At 37.7% G+C, this 21,809-nt stretch overlaps 1 protein-coding gene across 1 annotated transcript in view; it reads right to left on the minus strand.

The window, feature by feature from the left end:
• LOC138430923 (A disintegrin and metallopeptidase domain 3-like) overlaps nucleotides 1-21,809 on the minus strand; it is a 118,274-nt gene that overhangs the window by 64,370 nt on the left and 32,095 nt on the right. The window contains exons 7-10 of the mRNA XM_069572946.1: nucleotides 16,021-16,083; nucleotides 9,331-9,402; nucleotides 8,711-8,877; nucleotides 6,284-6,365 (exon numbers count right to left, since the gene is read on the minus strand). Of these exons, the coding sequence (XP_069429047.1) occupies nucleotides 6,284-6,365; nucleotides 8,711-8,877; nucleotides 9,331-9,402; nucleotides 16,021-16,083 (384 nt within the window). The remainder of the gene's footprint in view (nucleotides 1-6,283; nucleotides 6,366-8,710; nucleotides 8,878-9,330; nucleotides 9,403-16,020; nucleotides 16,084-21,809) is intronic.

Genomic DNA, 21,809 nt, shown 5'->3' on the forward strand with positions numbered 1-21,809 from the left:
CTGTCACTGGTTGCAGATGACATGATATTGTACATGTAGGATCCTAAGGATGGTTTCAGAAAACTACTAGAAATCATCAATGAATTTGGTAAAGTTGCAGGCTACAAAATTAATATGGATAAATTTGTTGCACTTCTATACATTAGCAGTGAAAATGAGAAAGAGAAATTTAAGAAGAAGTTTCATGGATTATCACATCGAAAAGAATGAAATACATAGGAATAAGACCACCAAGGGCTTCGCTGGTAGCTCAGATGGTAAAGAATCTGCCTGCAGTGGAGGAGACCTGGGATCAATCCCTGGGTGAGGACGATACCCTGGATAAGAGAATGGCTACCCACTGCAGTATTCTTGCTGTGGAATTCTGAGGAATTCCACGGCAGGGCAAGAAGCAACAGAATCAGAATTGAACATGGAACAACAGACCGATTCAAAATGAATATGTCAAGGCTGTATATAGTCACCCTGTTTCTTTAATTTCTGTGGAGAATTCATTATGCAAAACGTCAGGTTCAATGAATCACAAGCTGGAATCAGGGTTGTCAGGAGAAAAATCAACAACTTCAGATATGAAGATGATACCATTCTAACAGCAGGAAACGAAGAGGAACTAAAGAACTTCTTGATGAAGATGAAAGAGAAGAGTGAAAAAACTTTCTTAAAACTCAACATTAAAAATACTAAGATCTTGGCATCTTGTCCCATCACTTCATGGCAAATAGATGGGGGAAAAGTATAAACAGTGAGAGATTTTATTTTGGGGGCTCCAAAATCACTCCAGATGGTGACTGCAGTCACAACATTATAAGATGCTTGCTCTTTGGAAGAAAAGTTATGACAAACCTGGACAGCATCTTAAAAATCAGACACATCACTTTGCCTACAAAGGTCTGTATAGTCGAAGCTATGGTTTTTCCAGTAGTCATGTATGGATGTAAGAGTTGGACCATAAAGAAGGGTGAATGCTGAAGAACTGATGCCTTCAAATTTGGTTCTGGAGAAGACTCTTGAGAGTCCCTTGGCGAAGTATAATATGTCAAATGGGCTTCTCATGTAAAGAAAATGTCTGATGATGCAGGGAAAACAAGTGATGTAGGTTAGACCCCTCAGTTGGAAAGATCCCCTGGAGAAAGAAATGGCAATTCACTGTGCTATTCTTACCTGGCAAATTCCATAGGTAGAGGAGCCTGGCAGGCTACTGTCCATGGGGTTGCAAAGAGCTGGACACAAGTCAGCACACACACACATACACACACACACACACAATATGTCAGACAGAGAAACACAAATACCTTATAATTTTTCTTATATGTGGAATCCAAAAACAAATGAAAAAGCATAAAACAGAAACAGAGTTATAAATATAGAGAAGAAACAGGTGGCTTCCAGAATGGAGGCATCTGGGGAAGGAAAGAAATAGGTGAAAAAGATGAAAAGATACAACTTCCAATTGCAAAATAAATGAGTCATGGGTATGAAATGCAAGGTGTGGGGAATCTAATCAATACCTATTTAGTATACTTGCAATCAAGAAAATTAGAGATATCAAGGGACCATTTCATGCAAGATGGGCACCATAAAGGACAGAAATGGTATGGACCTCACAGAAGCAGAAAATATTAAGAAGAGGTGGCAAGAATACATAGAAGAACTATACAAAAGAGATCATCATGACCCAGATAACCACGATGGTATGATCACTCACCTAGAGCCAGACATCCTGGAACGTGAAGTCAAGGGGGCCTTAGGAAGCATCATGATGAACAATGCTAGTGGAGGTGATGGATTCCAGTTGAGTTATTTCAAATCCTAAAAGATGAGGCTGTGAAAATGCTACACTCAATATGCTAGCAAATTTGGAAAGCTCAGCAGTGGCCACAGAACTGGAAAAGGTCAGTTTTCATTCCAATACCAAAGAAGGGCAATGCCAAAGAATGTTCAAACTACCACACAAGTGAACTCATCTCACACCCTAGCAAAGTAATGCTCAAAATTTTCCAAGCCAGGCTTCAACAGTACATGAACTGTGAACTTCCAAAAGTTCAACCTCGATTTAGAAAGGCAGAGGAACCAGAGATCAAATTATGAACATCCATTAGACCATAGAAAAAGCAATATTCCAGAAAAACCTCTACTTATGCTTCATTGTCTATTCTAAAACCTTTGACTGTGTGGATCACAACCAAATGTGGAAAATTCTTCAATAGACGTGAATGCCAGTCTGCCTTACCTGCCTCCAGTTAGAACTGAAGACAGAACAACACACTCATTCACAATTGGGACAGGAATATGTCAAGGCTGCATATTGTCACTCTGCTTATTTAACTTATATGCAGTGTACATCACATGAAATGTCGGGCTGGATGAAGCACAAACTGAAATCAAGATTGCTGGGAGAAAAAACAATAACCTCAGAGATGCAGATGACACCACACTTATGGCAGAAATCGAAGAGGAACTAAAGAACCTTTTGATGAAAGTCAAAGAGGCGAGTAGTAAAAAAGTTGGTTTAAAACTGAACATTCAAAAAACAGATCATGGCATCCAATTACATCACTTCATGGCAAATAGATGGTGAAACAATGGAAACAGTGAGAGACTTTATTTTCTTGAGCTACAAAATCACAGCAGATGGTGATTGCAGCCATGAAATTAAAAGACGCTTGCTCCTTGGAAGAAAAGCTATGACAAACCAAGACAGCATATTAAAAAGCAGAGACATTAATTTGCTGACAAAGGTCTGTATAGTCAAAACTGTGGTTTTTCCAGTAGTCATGTATGGATGTGAGAGTTGGACCATAAAGGAGCCTGAATGCCAAAGAACTGATGCTTTTGAGCTGTGGTGTTGGAGAAGACTGTTGAATGGTACTGGCACAAAGACAGAAATATAGATCAATGGAACAAAATAGAAAGCCCAGAGATAAATCCATGCACCTATCGACACCTTATCTTTGACAAAGGAGGCAAGAATATACAATGGAGAAAAGACAATCTCTTTAATAAGTGGTGCTGGGAGAACTGGTCAACCACTTGTAAAAGAATGAAACGAGAACGTTTTCTAATACCATACACAAAAATAAACTAAAAATGGATTAAAGGTCTAAACGTAACACCAGAAACTATAAAACTTCTAGAGGAAAATATAGGCAAAACATTCTCTGACATAAATCACAGCAGGATCCTCTATGACTCACCTCCCAGAATACTGGAAATAAAAGCAAAAATAAACAAATGTGGCCTAATTAAAATTAAAAGCTTCTGCTCAACAAAGGAAACTATAAGCAAGCTGAAAAGACAGCCTTCAGAATGGGAGAAGATAATAGCAAATGAAGCAACTGACAAACAACTAATCTCAAAAACATACAAGCAACACCTGCAGCTCAATTCCAGAAAAATTAACTACCCAATCAAATAACGGGCCAAAGAACTAAATAGACATTTCTCCAAAAAAGAGGTACAGATGGCTAACAAACACATGAAAAGATGCTCAACATCACTCATTATCAGAGAAATGCAAATCAAAACCACAATGAGGTACCATTTCATGCCAGTCAGAATGGTTGTGATCCAAAAGTCTATAAGCAATAAATGCTGGAGAGGGTGTGGAGAAAAGGGAACCCTCTTACACTGTTGGTGGGAATGCAAACTAGTACAGCCACTATGGAGAACAGTGTGGAGATTCCTTAAAAAACTGCAAATAGAACTGCCTTATGACCCAACAATCCCTCTGCTGGGCACACACACCGAGGAAACCAGAATAGAAGGAGACACATGTACCCTAATGTTCATCGCAGCACTGTTTATAATAGCCAGGACATGGAAACAACCTAGATGTCCATCAGCAGATGAATGGATAAGAAAGCTGTGCTACATATACACAATGGAGTATTACTCAGCCATTAAAAAGAATACATTTGAATCAGTTCTGATGAGATGGATGAAACTGGAGCCTATTATACAGAGTGAAGTAAGCCAGAAATAAAAACACCAATACAGTATACTAACACATATATATGGAATTTAGAAAGATGGTAACGATAACCCTGTATGAGAGACAGCAAAAGAGACAGATGTATAGAACAGTCTTTTGGATTCTGTGGGAGAGGGAGAAGGTGGGATGATTTGGGAAAATGGCATTGAAACATGCATAATATCATATAAGAAACGAATCACCAGGTTCGATATAGGATACTGGATGCTTGGGTCTGGTGCACTGGGATGAACCAGAGGGATGGTACGAGGAGGGAGGTGGGAGGGGGGTTCAGGATGGGGAACATGTGTATACCCGTGGTGGATTCATGTTGATGTATTGCAAAACCAATACAATATTGTAAAGTAAGAAAAAAAAATAATAAATAAATGGTAAATGGTAAAACAAAAAAGAAAGTCCCTTGTACAGCAAGGAGGACAAAACAGTTAATCCTAAAGGAAATAAATTCTGAATGGTCATTGGAAGGTCTGAGTGTGAAGTTGAAGTTCCAACACTTTGGCCACGTGATGCAAAGAGTCAACTCATTAGAAAAGACTCTGACCCTGGGAAAGATAGTAGGCAGGAGGAGAAGGGGACAAAAGAAGATGAGATGGTTGGATGGCATCACTGATTCCATGGAAATGAGTTTGAGCAATTTCTGGGAGACGGTGAAGGACAGGGAAGCCTGGCATGCTGCAGTTCCATGGGTTTGCAGAGTCAGATACGACTGAGTGACTGAAAAACAATCTTTGTATAATGATATATCATTTCTAGACTTATTGTGATAATCATTTTGAATAGTATAGAAATATTAAATTAATATTTTGTATAACAGAAACTAACATGGGGTGAGTTAGTCACTTAGTCATGTCTGACTCTTTGTGAACCCGTGAACTGTAGCTCACCAGGCTCCTCTGTCCATGGAATTCTCCAGGCAAGAATACTGGAGTGGGTTGCCATTTCTTTCTCCAGGGCATCTTCCCAACCCAGGGATCAAACCCAGGTCTCCCACGTTGCAGGCAGACTCTTTACGAACTGAGCCACCAGGGAAGTCTACATAGGGATATAGGTCAATTATAATTCAAAACAAACAAACTAAAAACAGGGATTAGATTTATGGATACGGGGGGCAGAGCTTGAGAGGAGGGGAACCGGATGAAGGATATCCAAAGGTGTTGATACTCAGAAGAAGAACTGCTTTAACTAAACAAGAAAATCAACTAATGCAGGTAAAAAATGGCCTAAGGTCTTGAATAAACAACTATTTCTCCAGAGATGATGTACAAAACACCAAAAAGGATATGAAAAGGTGGCTCAATTATCACTAGTGATTGTAAAGCTACAGTCAAAAACAAAATGTGATATCACGGCATACCCCTTAAAATAATTACCAACAACAAAGAATAACAGCTGTTAATGAGGGTGGGATGAATAAAATATGAAATGTGAAATGCTTGTGGGATTATAAAATGGTGCAACCACTCTGGACCTCAGTATTATGAGTCTTCATAATATTAAAAATAGAAATACCATATGATCCAGCAAACCCACTTCTAGGTATATCTCCAAAATAACTGAAGCTACTGTCTCACAGAGATATCTGCATTCCCATCTCTCATGTTAGTTGTAGCATTATTCACAATCACCAAGATATGGAACCAAACTAAGTGGTCACTAATATATGAATGCATAAAGAAAGTGTCTATATATACAAATGGATAATATGATATGATTTATATATGTATATGAGTAACATGAAATATTATTCAGCCATAAAAAAAATGAAATCCTGCCATTTCCAAAAACATGGATGAAGCTGGATGTATTATTCAAAGAGAAATAAGCCAGACACAGAAAGACAAATATTGTATGGTCTACCTTATATGTGGGATCTAAAATATATCATACTCACAGAAGCAGAGAGGAGAATCGTGGTTGCCAGGGGGTGGAGGTACGGAAAGTGAGGCCTTGTTGGCCAATGTGTATGAAGTTTCATTAAAGCAAGATAAAGATTCTACACATCTACTTCACAACAATGCAGACAGACTTAACACTACTGCACAGTGAACATATAATGCTTAAGATGGTCAGTTTCACACAATGTGTATTTTACCAACATAAAAAAAATTTAAAAATGACAATGTGAGGTTAAAAGTAAAAAATACAGCATTGTATTAAAATATTAATTTAATAAGTTGTTAGATATACTATACACACTTTTGTTCTTAAAGAAGATATTAACTTTCAAAACATGATATAATTACTGAAGAGAAAGGAATAAAATGATATAATTACTAAGGAGAAGGGACATACCAGAGCAAGTCCTGCAGCAAACTTTGGATCACATGCCATTCCATGGTATGTTGCTCCTACATAATTAGGATGGTCCCTGTAACTAAACAATAACATTTTCCTTGTGGATAAATGCACTTTAAATTATCAATAACTTAATGATGTTTAAGAATTAGATTCCTCAATAAAGCTGCTTTCTTTAATACATGAATATTGTGTATCATGTCTAATGCTCTCAATCATTTTGTAGTTGGGTAGTCTCCCCTGGTGTGTCCAAATTAAGTTCAAAAGTCAACTTTAACATTGTATGATGCACAGCTTAAAATCCAGCAGTGCCTCATCCTTCCAGAAATTAATCACCACTGCTGTCAACACTGGATGGACAAGGTTCTAAGACATAAAAGTCAGGATAGATTACTGCCATGAATTTGCATGTAGTAAAACCTCAGATCTAGTCCCTTAATCTATTTCTCACTTCCACTGTATAACCATAAGGGATTTGATTTAGGTCATACCTGAATGGTCTAGTGGTTTTCCCTACTTTCTTCAATTTAAGTCTGAATTTGGCAATAAGGAGTTCATGATCTGACAGAATGCTTATTTAACCTGCTTATGTACCTTATATGCAGAGTACATCCTGAGAAACTCTGGGCTGGAAGAAGCACAAGCTGGAATCAAGATTGCTGGGAGAAATATCAATAACCTCAGATATGCAGATGACACCACCCTTAGGGCAGAAAGTGAAGAGGAGCTAAAAAGCCTCTTGATGAAAGTGAAAGAGGAGGGTGAAAAAGTTGGCTTAAAGCTCAACATTCAGAAAATGAAGATCATGGCATCTGGTCCTATCACTTCATGGGAAATAGATGGGGAAACAGTGGAAACAGTGTCAGACTTTATTTTGGGGGGGCTCCAAAATCACTGCAGATGGTGATTGCAGCTGTGAAATTAAAAGACGCTTACTCCTACTATCATGTGAATTGAATCGCCAGTCTATGTCTGACGCAGGATGCAGCAGGCTTGGGGCTGGTGCATGGGGATGACCCAGAAAGATGTTATGGGGAGGGAGGTGGGAGGGGGGTTCATGTTTGGGAATGCATGTAAGAATTAAAGATTTTAAAATTTAAAAAATAAAAAACTAAAAAAAAAAAAAAAAGACGCTTACTCCTTGGAAGAAAACTTGTGACCGACCTAGATAGAATATTGAAAAGCAGAGACATTACTTTGCCAACAAAGGTCTATCTAGTCAGGCTATGGTTTTTCCAGTGGTCATGTATGGATGTGAGAGATGGACTGTGAAGAAAGAGGAGTGCTGAAGAATTGATGCTTTTGAACTGTGGTGTTGGAGAAGACTCTGGAGAGTCCCTTGGACTGCAAGGAAATCCAACCAGTCCATTCAAAAGGAGATCAGCCCTGGGTGTTCTTTGGAAGGAATGATGCTAAAGCTGAAACTCCAGTACTTTGGCCACCTCATGCGAAGAGTTAACTCATTGGAAAAGATTCTGATGCTGGGAGGGATTGAGGGCAGGAAGAGAAGGGGACGACAGAGGATGAGATGGCTGGATGGTATCACCTGCTCCATGGACGTGAGTTTGAGTGAACTCCGGGTGTTGGTGATGGACAGGGAGGCCTGGTGTGCTGCAATTCATGGGGTCGCAAAGAGTCAGACACGACTGAGAGATTGAACTGAACTGAACTGAAAAGCTCAGATGGCATAAAAAGTGTTGCATTGGAGGACAAAAAAGAGAATGTATGCAGGACAGTCATCAGGAAAAACAGAGATGGGATGCATTAAATGTCCACACACACGTTAATCCTTAGTTAAAGCTGCTCCTGAACCTCCACACCTGACCTTAAATTTCACAGAGACACCAGAGATTTATAGATGTATCCATATTACTTAAGGCCTTTTGGAATCATGTTTTTGTTTTTGTTTTTTTCCATCCAAAATAATCAAATCAGCATATAGAAAGACTCTTGAAAGTTACAGTGGAAGCAGCTAAATAGCTACAACCTTAGGTCAGGAAAGACATTCCATAAGATCATCACATTACCATACTTATGTTTTCTAATGTAAGCAGATTTATATGGATTTGTTGCATTCTGTCAACTAATGTATGCTTTATTTAATGTTAAAATGCTGGTCTTGGTTATTTACCTCTGCGGAATTCTTTAAAACAATAGAGGCCCTATGCTGTCCCATGGCTTTACATATTTTCAGTTCTTTAAACTCAGAAGTAAGCAGACCACTCAGGATAATGGCCTACCATGCTTTAGTGTCTTACATTGAATCATCAGATTTTTATAGCTTTCATTCTGCCAACACAGTACTCACATAGTCATTTTTTGAGCTATCTTTGTTATTCTAAATAATAAATTTTGTGTAAAATTTTAATAGTTCACTTACAAATAGTTTGATAAACTTTATACCAATGAAAATAAATTACTTACATTAATAAGTATGTCAAATCATGGGAGCTTTGTAATAAATTTTTTTCTCTCCAGGACACAAATCTTTGTAGTACTTCATGTGCATCCCCATCAGTTGAAATCTTATTTAGATCTGACCAGATCTCCAGAGAAGTTAATATAACAGACACTTGAAGCTGAGAATACATCTAAAAATAGGAGATTCATGATATATGGCTATAAGTAATCATAAATATAATACTATACATTTATATGCAATGCCAATTTTCTGATTAACTATATTTTTTTTCAGATGAAATTCACTGGTGGAATAAGTTAGTTTCAGGGAGTATACATTTTATAAAGTTGCACATGTTGGACTTCACTGGTGGGCTGTAGTTAAGAATCTGCTTTTCCCTGCAGGGGTCGTGGATTCCATTTCTGGTCCAGGAAGATCCCACATGCCGCAGAGGAACAAAGACCATGCATGGCAACTATTGAGCCAGAGAGGCACAAGGGACAAACCCACGTGCCACAACTGAGGACCAATGCAGCCAAGTAAGTACATGAGCATTTTCAAAAGTGCACGTGCTAGTTATTCAAACAATGCTACTATATTTACATGAATGCTTCTTATTTATATATCAAACATAAATACTCACAGTGTTGATTAGACTAAAAACATAGATAATCTTCTCAGATGCAAGTGTCACTTCAGAACCCATATAATCATACTGAAAGGCAAATTATATTTTTTAATCATCAGTGAAAATGACTAAACTACCACAGTTCAATGGATATAAAAATGTTAAAATAATGCAGCATGCACACAAAAAGACAAAATTATAATTAAGACTTAACGAGTACTAATAAGTTCTAGACTTAAACCTAGGGACTTAATATTTTAGATTTTATTTTAAGTCACTCAGTCGTGTTCGACTCTTTGCGACCCCATGTTCTGTAGCCCACCAGGCTCGACCCCATGGACTGTAGCCCACCAGGCTCCTCCATCCATGGGATTCTCCAGGCAAGAATACTGGAGTGGGTTGCCATTTCCCTCTCCGTTCTTCCATAGGGACATTATATAGCAACCAATAATATAAAATAGGGTTTCCCAACTGGCTCAGTACTAAAGAATCCACCTGCCAATGCAGGAGATGTGGGTTTGATCCCTGGGTCAGGGAAATGGCAACTCATCCCAGCATTCCTGCCTGGGAAATCCCAAGGACAGAGGAGCCTGAGGAGGCTACAGTCCACGGGGCTGCAAAACAGTTGGATATGACTTAGTGACTGACTAAACAACAATAACAATATTAAAATGAGATGGTGATGATTATATTCCTCTTTACACATGTAGTTATTTAGGATCAAAGGTTAAGATTCCAAGATTGCATAATTAATAAGGGTTCCTTTTTATTCACATCCTTGGCATCAATTGTTATTTGTGGCTTATTTGATTATAGCCATTCTGATAAGTGTGAAGTGATATCTTTTAGTAGTTCTGATTTGCATTTCAGAGATGTTGAACATCTTTTCTGTGCTTATTAACCATCTGTAGGTCTTCCTTGAAAAACTGTTCAGTTCTCTTGCACACTTTTATTTATTTATTTTGTATATACGTCCTTTTATGTTTCTTTAAAATTTATTTATTTTAATTGGAGGTTAATTACTTTACAATATTGCACACTTTTAAATTGGGTTGTTTTTGATATTCAGTTGTATGAACTGTTTATATAGTTTGGATATTAACCCTTTATCAGTCATAATTGGCAACTACTCTTTTCCCATTCTACAGGCTGTCTTTTCATTTGTTTATGGTTTCCTTTGCTGTGCAAAAGCTTTTAAGTAGTTACTATTTGCTTATTTTTCCTTTCACTTTCTTTGCCTGAGGAGACAGATAAAATAACAGTGTTATGATTAGTGACTGAGAGTGTTCTGCCTATATTTTCTTCCAGGAGTAATATGGTTTCCTGTCTTACATTAAGTCTTCATTTCATTTTGAATTTATTTTTGTATATGGTGTGAGAAAATGTTCTACTTTCAGTCCCACATACATAGGTGTCTTGTTTTCCCAGCATCACTTATTTTTAGGACTGCTTTTTGCTTCAATGTATAGTCTTACCTCCTTTCTTGTAGATTAATTGACCATAAGTGCATGCTTTTATATCTGGGCTCTTTATTCAATTCCATAGACCTGTGTGTCTGTGTTTATTCTTGTATCATACTATTTTGATTACTGCAGCTTAGTGGTATAGTCTAAAGTCATAGAGTGTGATGCTTTCTTCTGTTATTTCTCAATATTGAGTTGGCTATTTGGGGGTCTTTCATGTTTCCATACAAATTTTAGGGTTACTTGTTCTAGTTTATTGAAAAATGCCATTGGTATTTTGACAGGGATTACACTTAATCCTTAAATAGGCTTGGGAGTATCGGCACTTCAACAACAGGAATTCCTGAGATCTATGAAAACAGCATGTCTTTCCATCTGTTTATGTACAAGTCTTTTACTTCTTTAGATTTTTTCCCTAGGTATTATTCTTTTTGATGCAACAGTAAAAGAGATAGTCTTCTTAATTTCTCCTTCTGACAGTTCATTGTTAGGAGACAGAAATGGAACAAGTTTCTGTGTGTTAATTTTGCATCCAGCATCTTTATGAATACAGTGATTAGCTCTAGTAGTTTTTGGTGTTGTTTTTAGGATTTTCTGGAGAAGGAAATGGTAATCCACTCCAGTACTCTTGCCTGGAAAATCCCATGGACGCAGGAGCCTGGTAGGCTACAGTCCATAGGGGCACAAAGAGTTGGACATGACTGAACAACTTCACTTCTTTTCACTTTAGGATTTTCTATGTATAGTATCATGTCATCTGAAAACATTGACTATTATGTTTCTTCCTTCCCAAGTTGGATTCTATTTCCTTTTCTTTACTGAGTACTAAGGCAAGGATTTCCAGCACTATGTTGAATAAAATTTGCAGGCGAGGACATTCTTGTATTGTTCCTTACCTTCAAGGAAGTGCTTTCAGCTTTTCACCATTAAGTATGATATTAGGTGTGGGTTTGTCATATATGAGCTATATTATGTTGAGGACCATTCTCTTTATGCCTCTTTTCTGTAGAGTTTTTATCATAAATGGAAGATGAATTTTGTAAAAATCTTTTTCAGTATCTACTGAGATGATCAGATAGATGGTTATTATGTGCCTGTTGGCCATCTGTAGGTGTACCACATTAATTTTTTTGTGGATACTGAAAAACTGTTGCATCTCTGGGATAAATTCCACTAAACTGTGGTGTATGATCCTTTTAATATACTGTTGAAACTGGTTTGCTAACATTGTGTTGAGAATTTTTGCAGCTATGTTTATCAGTGGTATTGGCTTGCTCTTTCCTTTGTTAAAAAAGATTTATTTGTGGCTATGTTGAATCTTCATTGCTATGCATGGAGTTTCTCTGCAGTGCATAGGCTTCTGATTGTGGTGGCTTCTCTTGTTGCAGAGCACAGGCTCTCGGCCAGCAGGCTTCAGTAGTTGCAGGATGTGGGCTCAGTAGGTGAGGCTTGCTGGCTTAGTTGCTCCAAGACATGGGATGTTCCCAGAGCAGGGACTGAACACATGTTCCCTGCATTGGCAGGTGAATTCTTATCCACTGAAGTACCAGTAACCATTCAATATCACAGTAATTCAGGCCTATGCCCCAACCAATAATGCTGAAGAAGCTGAAGTTGAAGACCTACAAGACCTTCTACAACTAACACCCCAAAATGATATCCTTTTCATTAAAGGAGACTGGAATGTAAAAGTAGGAAACAGTGAAAGACTTTATTGGTTTGGGCTCCAAAATCACTGCAGATGGTGACTGAAGCCATGAAATTAAGATGCTTGCTCATCTGAGACTTTTCTTGTTTCCTGAGATAAGCCTGTATCAAAACCTGTGTCAAAAACTTCTTAGAAATGTTTTTGTTGTATCTAAGATTTACAGATGGTTGTGTTTTCTTTTCATTTGTCTCCAGGCAGAGATTAGATTTTGTGGTGACCCATTGACTATTAAGCAGTATATTGCTTAGCCTCTATGTGTTTAGTTTTTTTTTTTTTTGAGTATTTTTCTTGTAGTTCATTTCTAATCTCATTGTACGTGTTCAGAAACGATGCTTGTCATGATTTCTGAAATTCACCAAGGCTGGCTTTATAGGCTGGCATGTGACCTGCTCTGTAGACTGTGCCATGTGCAGCTGGAAACATCTGCAACCTGCATTTTTCGGATGGAATGTTCCATATACATAGAATGTGTCATGTAAGGCTTTTGGTTTCTTATTGATTTTCTGTCTGGATGATCTGTCCATTGATGTAAGTGAGGTGCTAAATTGCCTACTGTTGTTGAGTTACTGTTAATTTCCCCTTTTATGTCCATTAATATTTACTTTATGGATTTGGATGCTTCTATGCTGGGTGCACAGATATTTACATTTGTTATACCTTCTTATTGGATTGATGCCTATCATTATGTAGTGTCCTTGTCTCTTGTAACAACCTCTTTTTCAAACCTGTTTTGTTAGATATAAGTATTGGTACTCTGACTTTATTTCGATTTCCTTTTGCATGGAATACCTTTTTCCATTCCCTCACTTTCTGTCTGTGAGTCTTTAGATCTGAAGTGAGTTGCTCATGGCAGTGCATATATGAGTCTTGTCATGTATCCATTTAACTACTCTATTTCTTTTTTCTTGGAGCATTTAGTTCATTTCCATTTAAAGTAATTGTTGATATGTGTGTTCACATTTCCATTTTGTGCATTGCTTTGGATCTTTCTGTATGTCCTTTTTGTTCCTTTCTTTTTCTTTTGTTCCCTTCTCATATGATTTGATGACTACCTTAATATTATATTTGGGTATCTTTTACTTTTCTTGTGTGTATATAGTATACATTTTTCTTTTCCAGTTACCATGATGTTTTTATGTATCAATCTATACATACACATATGTATTTATATATGATTAAGTTGCTGATCTCTTAATTTCAAATACATTTTTAACAACCATGTATGTATATTCTTCTCCCCTCACAATTACTGCTTTTAATATCTTATTTTACATCTAATTTAGGTATCTCCTAACCCCTTATTGTAGATATAGATGCTTTTGTTAAAAGACAACATTCTTCCTACCTTCCTTCTAGCTTTGCATGTGAGATGATTTCCTACATTTACTGTATGTTTGCTCCTACTCGTGATCTTTTCCTTTCTTAATTTTTGTGTTTCCAGTTTTGGACTTTTTGTTTCTTAGTAAAACTGCTTTAACATTTCTTGTAATGCTAGTTCCTGAACTCTTTTGAGTTTTACTTGCCTATAAAGATTTTGATCTCTAAATCAAATTTGAAGAGCCTTGCTGGATAGAGTATTCTTGGCTGTAGATTTTTCACTTTCAACGTGTTAAATACAGGGTGCCTCTCCCTTCTGGACTGCAGAGTTTCTGCTGAAAGGTCAGCTGATAGCTCTATGGATATTCCTTTTGTTGTTTTTCTTTTCCTGCTTTCACTGTCCTCTTTTCATCTTTAACTTTTGTCATTTTAATTACTATCTCTCTCTTCTCCTTCTGGGGGGCCTATAATGTACATATTAATGTGCTTAATGTTGCCCCAGAGTTCTCTTTCAAGGTTCTCATTTCTTGTCATTCTTTCTGTTTTCTGTTCACCATCAGTAATTTCCATCACACTGTCTTCCAGCTCACTGATCCATCCTTCTGTATCATCTAGTCTACTATTGGTACCTCCACGTGTATTTTTCATTTCAGTGTTGTATTCTTCATCTATGTTTGGTCGTTCTTCATGTTAATATTTTCTTGCTCTGTGTATGCATTCTTCTTCTGAGGTTTTTGACTGTCTTTACAAGCACTACCCTAACCTCTTTCTTGAGTAGGTTGCCTATCTCCATTTCACTTAAACATTCTTTTCAGCTGTTTACTTATTGCTTCATCTGGAACATGTCTGCCTAAGTATTGGCATTTGTGTGTACCTGGTAGACTGGTTGTGCTTCTTAATGCTGGAGATGTGGCCTTTTGCAGGCACTATGTGTTTCAGCAGCTGACTCATCTTTCATCACCTTTGGTGTATACTCTAGTGGCTTCCCCTGTGTGGCTGTGTGGGTCTTTCTGTTGCTGAAGGCTGACTAGGTGAGATGTCTGTTAGTCTTGTTTGGCCCCTGGTCCAGTTGGTTGGCAGTTCTGCCTCATGCATTGGCTGCCAGGTGCTGGTTGGCAGGACAAGGTCATAAGGCAGCTGACTGTGAAACTCCAGGGAGCTCTGGGATAGTGCTGGCTCAGTGCTGAATGGAGTAAAGGTGCAGAACATTCCAAGGCCATAGCACTTCCACTGCTGGGTGAAGCCTGGTCCTGGGGCTAGTGCCTAGCTATTGATAGGCAGAGCTGGGGCCTGGAGCCTGGTTGTAAGGCCCAGGAATCCCAGAGCTGATGTCATTATTTTCTATTATTGCTTTTATGAAATTTATTTAAAGATTTGAAAATTTCATTTTATGCAAAAATTCTAGAACATCATGACACTTACTGGCTTATACAAAATTACTTGTAATAATGGACAAAACAGGTTTTTTTTTTTTTAAACTTATTGCCTGTAAGTGTTTGCTAAAACTAATTGTATAAATGAAAAGTTCAAAAATCAAATGTGTTCCTATGTATTCTTCTTCTCTCTTTACAATTTACTAGATATTTACCCAGTGTGTCCTACAGAATGTTTACCTTCAAATTATAGCCTCCCTCTCAGCAACATTACGTTTTTCATAGTTAATTAGCAGTAAACTTTTTAGCATTAAATAATATCCCAGTCTGTATGTACCACAACTTATCCCCTCACTTATTAAAGAAAATCTATGTTCTTTCTAAGTTTTATAAATATGAATAAAACTACTATAGACATTTAAAAAATGATTATTTCCACCAGAATACCCAAGCAATTACACAGCACAAAGTATTCTTATAAAAGATTATGTTTAATAGGAGGATCTTCTTCAATTTAATAATAAAACAGTTTAAAATGAAAATTGACTTAAGGCAGTGTTTTGCCACAATTTGGGGATGAACCCAGAAATATATGCAACTAGTCATAATCCAATAGATTACTGGATCTCCCCTTACATACAAAATTTTACATTAGTTCTAATAAATATTGTTACTGATCCTCTTATGTCGTTGGAAAGCCAACTGATAATGTGTCTTTATGTCCTGTCACACTGATACATATATTTTGAACAGATTAATGTATTTCTGCATTTCAAAGATTATCTTTATATTCCTTCTCAATTTAAATAAAAGAGTATAAGGAAAATGTATCAATAATGCTTACCAAAGCTTTATCAATAATGACACGTATTTTCAGAACTCTTTTCAATGGCACACCTGAATCTTTCTGCAAAACAGAGGACATGGATTGATAAGATTTAAAAAATCTTATCTTGCTTGTAATTATCATGTACATTATATAATTATACACACACACATTCACACACAGGTATAGCTAGCTAGCTAGCTAGCTAGATTATAGCTACAGATGCAAACATGTAAAGATATAATTACAAGAAATATAAGGTTCAATGCCCATTGAGTAAATAATCTGGGAGATGTTGCAGAAACATTTTGAGGACAAATCAGAAGCTTTTGCCTTATACACTTGATAATTAGAGTCCTCAAAAAAAGTTACTTAAATGAGGGAGGATTCTTGTTTCTTTCCCCTCAAAAACTTCTTCTAGGTCCCTAATTTAACCTTCAAGCTAAACAAATTCCCATCAACTTACCCCCAAATGTTGGTCTATTTTATCATCATTTTTGTACTTGAAATTATTTACCATGGCCTACTCTCAATAAAATGCATGTATTTTAAGAACACAGTTACACAGTTACACGAACTGGTATACAACCATGCATCCATTACTATCAGTAAAATAATGTTTCCATTATCCTATAAAGTTAATAGCCTATAAGGCTCAAGGTAACCAGTGACCTACTTTCTCTCACCATAGGTTACAATAATTTACCCTAGAAGTTTATATAAGTGAAATCGTATGATATGTCTTCTTCTATATCTGGTTTCTTTAACTCAGCACTTGTCCGTGTTGCTGTGATTATTGGTAATTCATTTGTTTTTGTTGTTACCAAGTGTGAGATTTTAGAAACATAGAACAATTTGTTAATATATCTAACCGTTGATGACCATTTGGATTGTTTAAACATCTTAGCTGTTGTAAATGATGTAGATGTGAACATCCATGTACAGGTTTTTGAATAGTTATAGTCTTTCATTTTTCTTGGTTCAGTGTTTAGAACTGGAAAATCTGATTCACATGATACTTGTATATATATAGAGAAATATAAAAATTTAATAGTGTTCTAAAGTTATTAGGTTGGCTAAAATGTTTGTTCAGGTCTTTTCATTACATCAAAGAGAAAAATCTGAACAGATCTTTTGGCCAACTCAATAGTTTGATCATTCTGCATTTTTTGCCAAGAACTAATGTCAACTGCTCCACACTCTTTCTTTCATTTGGTATTGTCATTCTTTTGCATTGCATCCATTCCTGTCAGTATGTGCTGAGAACTCAATGAGATTTTCATTTGCAGTTCCTGTATGATTAATGATGTTGAACATCTTTTCACAGTCTTATGGCTCATTAATTTGGTTTCTCCTAAATCCCCTACTAGAAATTTCGTTTGGTTTGACACTTAAGTTTACCCTCTAATTCAATTTTCTAGAATAAGGATTTCCATGTGGAAATCCAATCTTCTTGCATATTTGATGAAGACGTCATTTTTTACTTTCCAAAGACCTTAGCATTTTGCGTATAACCATTTGGGCAAGAGCACATGGCTATACCTCTACTCTATGGTATTCCACTGTTCCACACATAAACCAATACCACAGCATGAATCTTGAGAGCGAGGTCAGCAAACTATAGCCTATGGCATACCCTCCTCAGTTCGGTTCAGTTGCACAGTCGTGTCCGACCCTTTGGACCTCATGAACTGCAGCACGCCAGTCCTCCCTGTCCACAACCAACTCCCGGAGATTACCCAAATTCATGTCCATTGAGACGGTGATGCCATCCAACCATCTCATCCTCTGTCATCCCCTTCTCATCCTGCGTTCAACGTTTCCCAGTTTCGGGGTCTTTTCTAATGAGTCAGCTCTTTGCAACAGGTGGCCAAAGTATTGGAGATTCAGCTTCAACATCAGTCCTTCCAGTGAACACGCAGGACTGATTTCCTTTAGGATTGACTGGTTGGATGTCCTTGCAGTCCAAGGGACTCTCAAGAGTCTACTCCAACACCACAGTTCAAAAGCATCAATCCTGCCATGCTCAGCGTTGAATGTCACATTCAGTTCAGTCCAGTCACTAAGTCGTGTCTGACTCTTTGCGACCTCATGAATTGCATCATGCCAGGCCTTCCTGTCCATCACCAACTCCCGGAGTTCACTCAAACTCATGTCCATTGAGTCGGTGAGGCCATCTAGCCATCTCATCCTCTGTTGTCCCCTTCTCCTACTGCCCCCAATCGCTCCCAGCATCAGAGTCTTTCCCAATGAGTCAGCTCTTCACATGAGGTGGCCAAAGTATTGGAGTTTCAGCTTCAACATTAGTTTTTCCAAAGAACACCCAGGACTGATCTCCTTTAGAATGGACTGGTTGGAACTCTTTGCAGTCCAAGGGACTCTCAAGAGTCTTCTCAAACACCACAGTTTAAAAGCATCGATTCTTCGGCAATAAGCTTTCTTCACAGTCCAACGCTCACATCCATACAGGACCACTGGAAAAACCATAGTCTTGACTAGACAGACCTTTGTTGGCAAAATAATGTCCCTGCTTTTCAATATGCTCTCTAGATTGGTCATAACTTTCCTTCCAAGGAGTGAGTGGTTTTTAATTTCATGGCTGCTATTACCATCTACAGTAATTTTGGAGATCCCCAAAATAAAATCTGACACTGTTTCCACTGTTTCCCATCCATTTGCCAGGAAATGATGGGACCACATGCCATGATCTCAGTTTTCTGAATATTGAGTTTTAAGCCTACTTTTTCACTCTCCTCTTTCACTTTCATCAAAGGGCCTTTTAGTTCCTCTTCACTTTCTGTCATAAGGGTTGTGTCATCTGCATATCTGAGGTTACTGATATTTCTCCCGGCAATCTTGATTCCAGCTTGTGCTTCTTCCAGCCCAGCGTTTCTCATGATGTACCCTGCATACAAGTTAAATAAGCAGGGTGACAATATACAGCCTTGACGTACTCCTTTTCCTGTTTGGAACCAGTCTGTTGTTCCATGTCCAGTTCCAACTGTTGCTTCCTGACCTGCATACAGGTTTCTCAAGAGGCAGGTCAGGTGGTCTGGTATTCCCAACTCTCTCAGAATTTTCCACAGTTTATTGTGATCCACACAGTCAAAGGCTTTGGCATAGTCAATAAAGCAGAAATAGATGTTTTTCTGGAACTCTCTTGCTTTCTCCATGATCCAGCAGATGTTGGCAATTTGATCTCTGGTTCCTCTGCTTTTCTAAAACCAGTTTCAACATCTGGAAGTTCACGGTTCACGTATTGCTGAAGCCTGGCTTGGAGAATTTTGAGTATTACTTTACTAACATGTGAGATGAGTACAATTGTGTGGTAGTTGGGGCATTCTTTGGCATTGCCTTTCTTTGGGATTGGAATGAAATCGGACCTTTTCCAGTCCGGTGGCCACTGCTGAGTTTTCCAAATTTGCTGGCATATTGAGTGCAGCACTTTCACAGCATCATCTTTCAGGATTTGAAATAGCTCAACTGGAATCCCTTCACCTCCCCTAGCATTGTTCACAGTGATACTTTCTAAGGCCCATTGACTTCACATTCCAGGATGTCTGGCGCTAGGTGAGTGATCACACATTGTAATTATCTTGGTTGTGAAGATCTTTTTTGTACAGTTCTTCTGTGTATTCTTTCTTGCCACCTCTTCTTAATATCTTCTGCTTCTGTTAGGTCCATACCATTTCTGTCCTTTATCGAGCCCATCTTTGCATGAAATGTTCCCTTGGTATCTCTAATTTTCTTGAAGAGATCTCTAGTCTTTCCCATTCTGTTGTTTTCCTCGATTTCTTTGCATTGATCGCTGAGGAAGCCTTTCTTATCTCTTCCTGCTATTCTAGGGAACTCTGCATTCAGATACTCATAAATTTTTCCATTTCTCCTGCTTTTCACTTTTCTTCTTTTCACAGCTATTTGTAAGACCGCCTTAGACAGCCATTTTGCTTTTTTGCATTTCTTTCCCATGGGTATGGTCTTGATCCCTGTCTCCTGTACAATGTCATGAACCTCCGTCCATATATCATCAGGCACTCTATCTATCAGATCTAGCCCCTTAAATCTATTTCTCACTTCCACTGTATAATCATAAGGGATTTGTTAAGTCATACCTGAATGGTCTAGTGGTTTTCCCCACTTTCTTCAATTTAAGTCTAAATTTGGCAATAAGGAGTTCATGATCTGAGCCAGTCAGCTCCCATTCTTGTTTTTGCTGACTGTATAGTGCCTCTCCATCTTTGGCTGCAAAGAATATAATCTGATTTCAGTGTTGACCATCTGATGATATCCATGTGTAAAGTCTTCTCTTGTGTTGTTGGAAGAGGGTATTTGTTTTGACCAGTACGTTCTCTTGGCAACACTCTATTAGCCTTTGCCCTGCTTCATTCTGCATTCCAAGGCCAAATTTGCCTGTCACTCCAAGTGTTTCTTGACTTCCTACTTTTGCATTCCAGTACCCTATAATGAAAAGGACATCTTTTTTGGGTGTTCTAAAAGGTCTTGTAGGTCTTCATAAAACCGTTCAACTTCAGCTTCTTCAGCATTACTGGTTGGAGCATAGACTTGAATTACTGTGATATTGAATGGTTTGCCTTGGAAACGAACAGAAATGATTCTGTCGTTTTTGAGATTGCATCCAAGTACTGCATTTCAGACTCTTTTGTTGACCATGATGGCTACTCCATTTCTTCTAAGGGATTCTTGCCCACAGTAGTAAATGTAATGGTCATCTGAGTTAAATTCACCCACTCCAGCCCATTTTAGTTACCTTAGTGTTTTATGATAATGTCTATTCTGTTATTTACCAGTTCTATTGTCAACGTCCTTCATTTTCAAAATGGCTTTGTTTTTCTATTATGTCTATCTCTTGAGCCCTTCCAGGATCTTTAAACAGACTGTGAAAGGGTAGACTTGTGAGTACTAAAGAATGGTTCTCTGGGGTTGTATTATTTAGATTAGAATTTTATTTATGTATTATTTTTTTAATGCTGTAACTTACAATAATAATTTAAACTCTCTAGGTCTCTGCTTCCTTCTGAAGAGAGGGATAATTGCCCTCACTCAGAATTGTAGAAAGAATTGGAAAGACAGGGAATACTGTCAAGGTCTTACAACAAGTCTTGTCACCTAGTACATAAATATATAACAATATCAATATTGTTTTTAACTCATTTTGCATCATGTAATTTGTGTTATATTTTATATTTATATTTGTTTTTAAGTCCCATGTTTATTACTTTTGTATTCTTCTTTCAGAATACATTCATTTCTTTCATGTGAAACTTTTGTTGAACAAATGGTGGGGACAAGTGACTTACACTCTATGTGGTTCATAAGAAATGACCAATTTTTCAAGAATGGTATTGCTCCTTCTCTGAGAGAAAAGAAGTCCGTGAGAGATACCTGTTCAGCTCAGGTTTATCAAGATGGGGATTCAGACACTCTCCTCCCTTTACTGCTATCTGAATTCCAATACTTTGGGGGACACTTTGAGGCCCTGAGTTGAAGCTGGAAAAGCAAACAGCTAGCATTTTCATCTACCTTGGTCTTTGCATGAGCAAAGCCCACACATCATGTTAAACCACTGACAGGAATTCCTCACCTCAAAATCTCGTGGTATTTGACCTAATAGTGTTTACTCATGAAGAATACAGTTTGAGGATAACAGCTTACAAAGTTGTTCCATCTCTTGATTTGACAGAAAATTCAGTGTATTTGGCAACTACTCCTTAGAAATTTGGTTGTGTTGTAGTCTGCTAATTTTCTCATTCCTGGTGAGTCTCTCTCTGTTATTCTAAGTGCGGTTT

The sequence above is a fragment of the Ovis canadensis genome, chromosome 26 (genome assembly GCF_042477335.2).
Source record: "Ovis canadensis isolate MfBH-ARS-UI-01 breed Bighorn chromosome 26, ARS-UI_OviCan_v2, whole genome shotgun sequence".
Taxonomy (NCBI): Eukaryota; Metazoa; Chordata; class Mammalia; order Artiodactyla; family Bovidae; genus Ovis; species Ovis canadensis.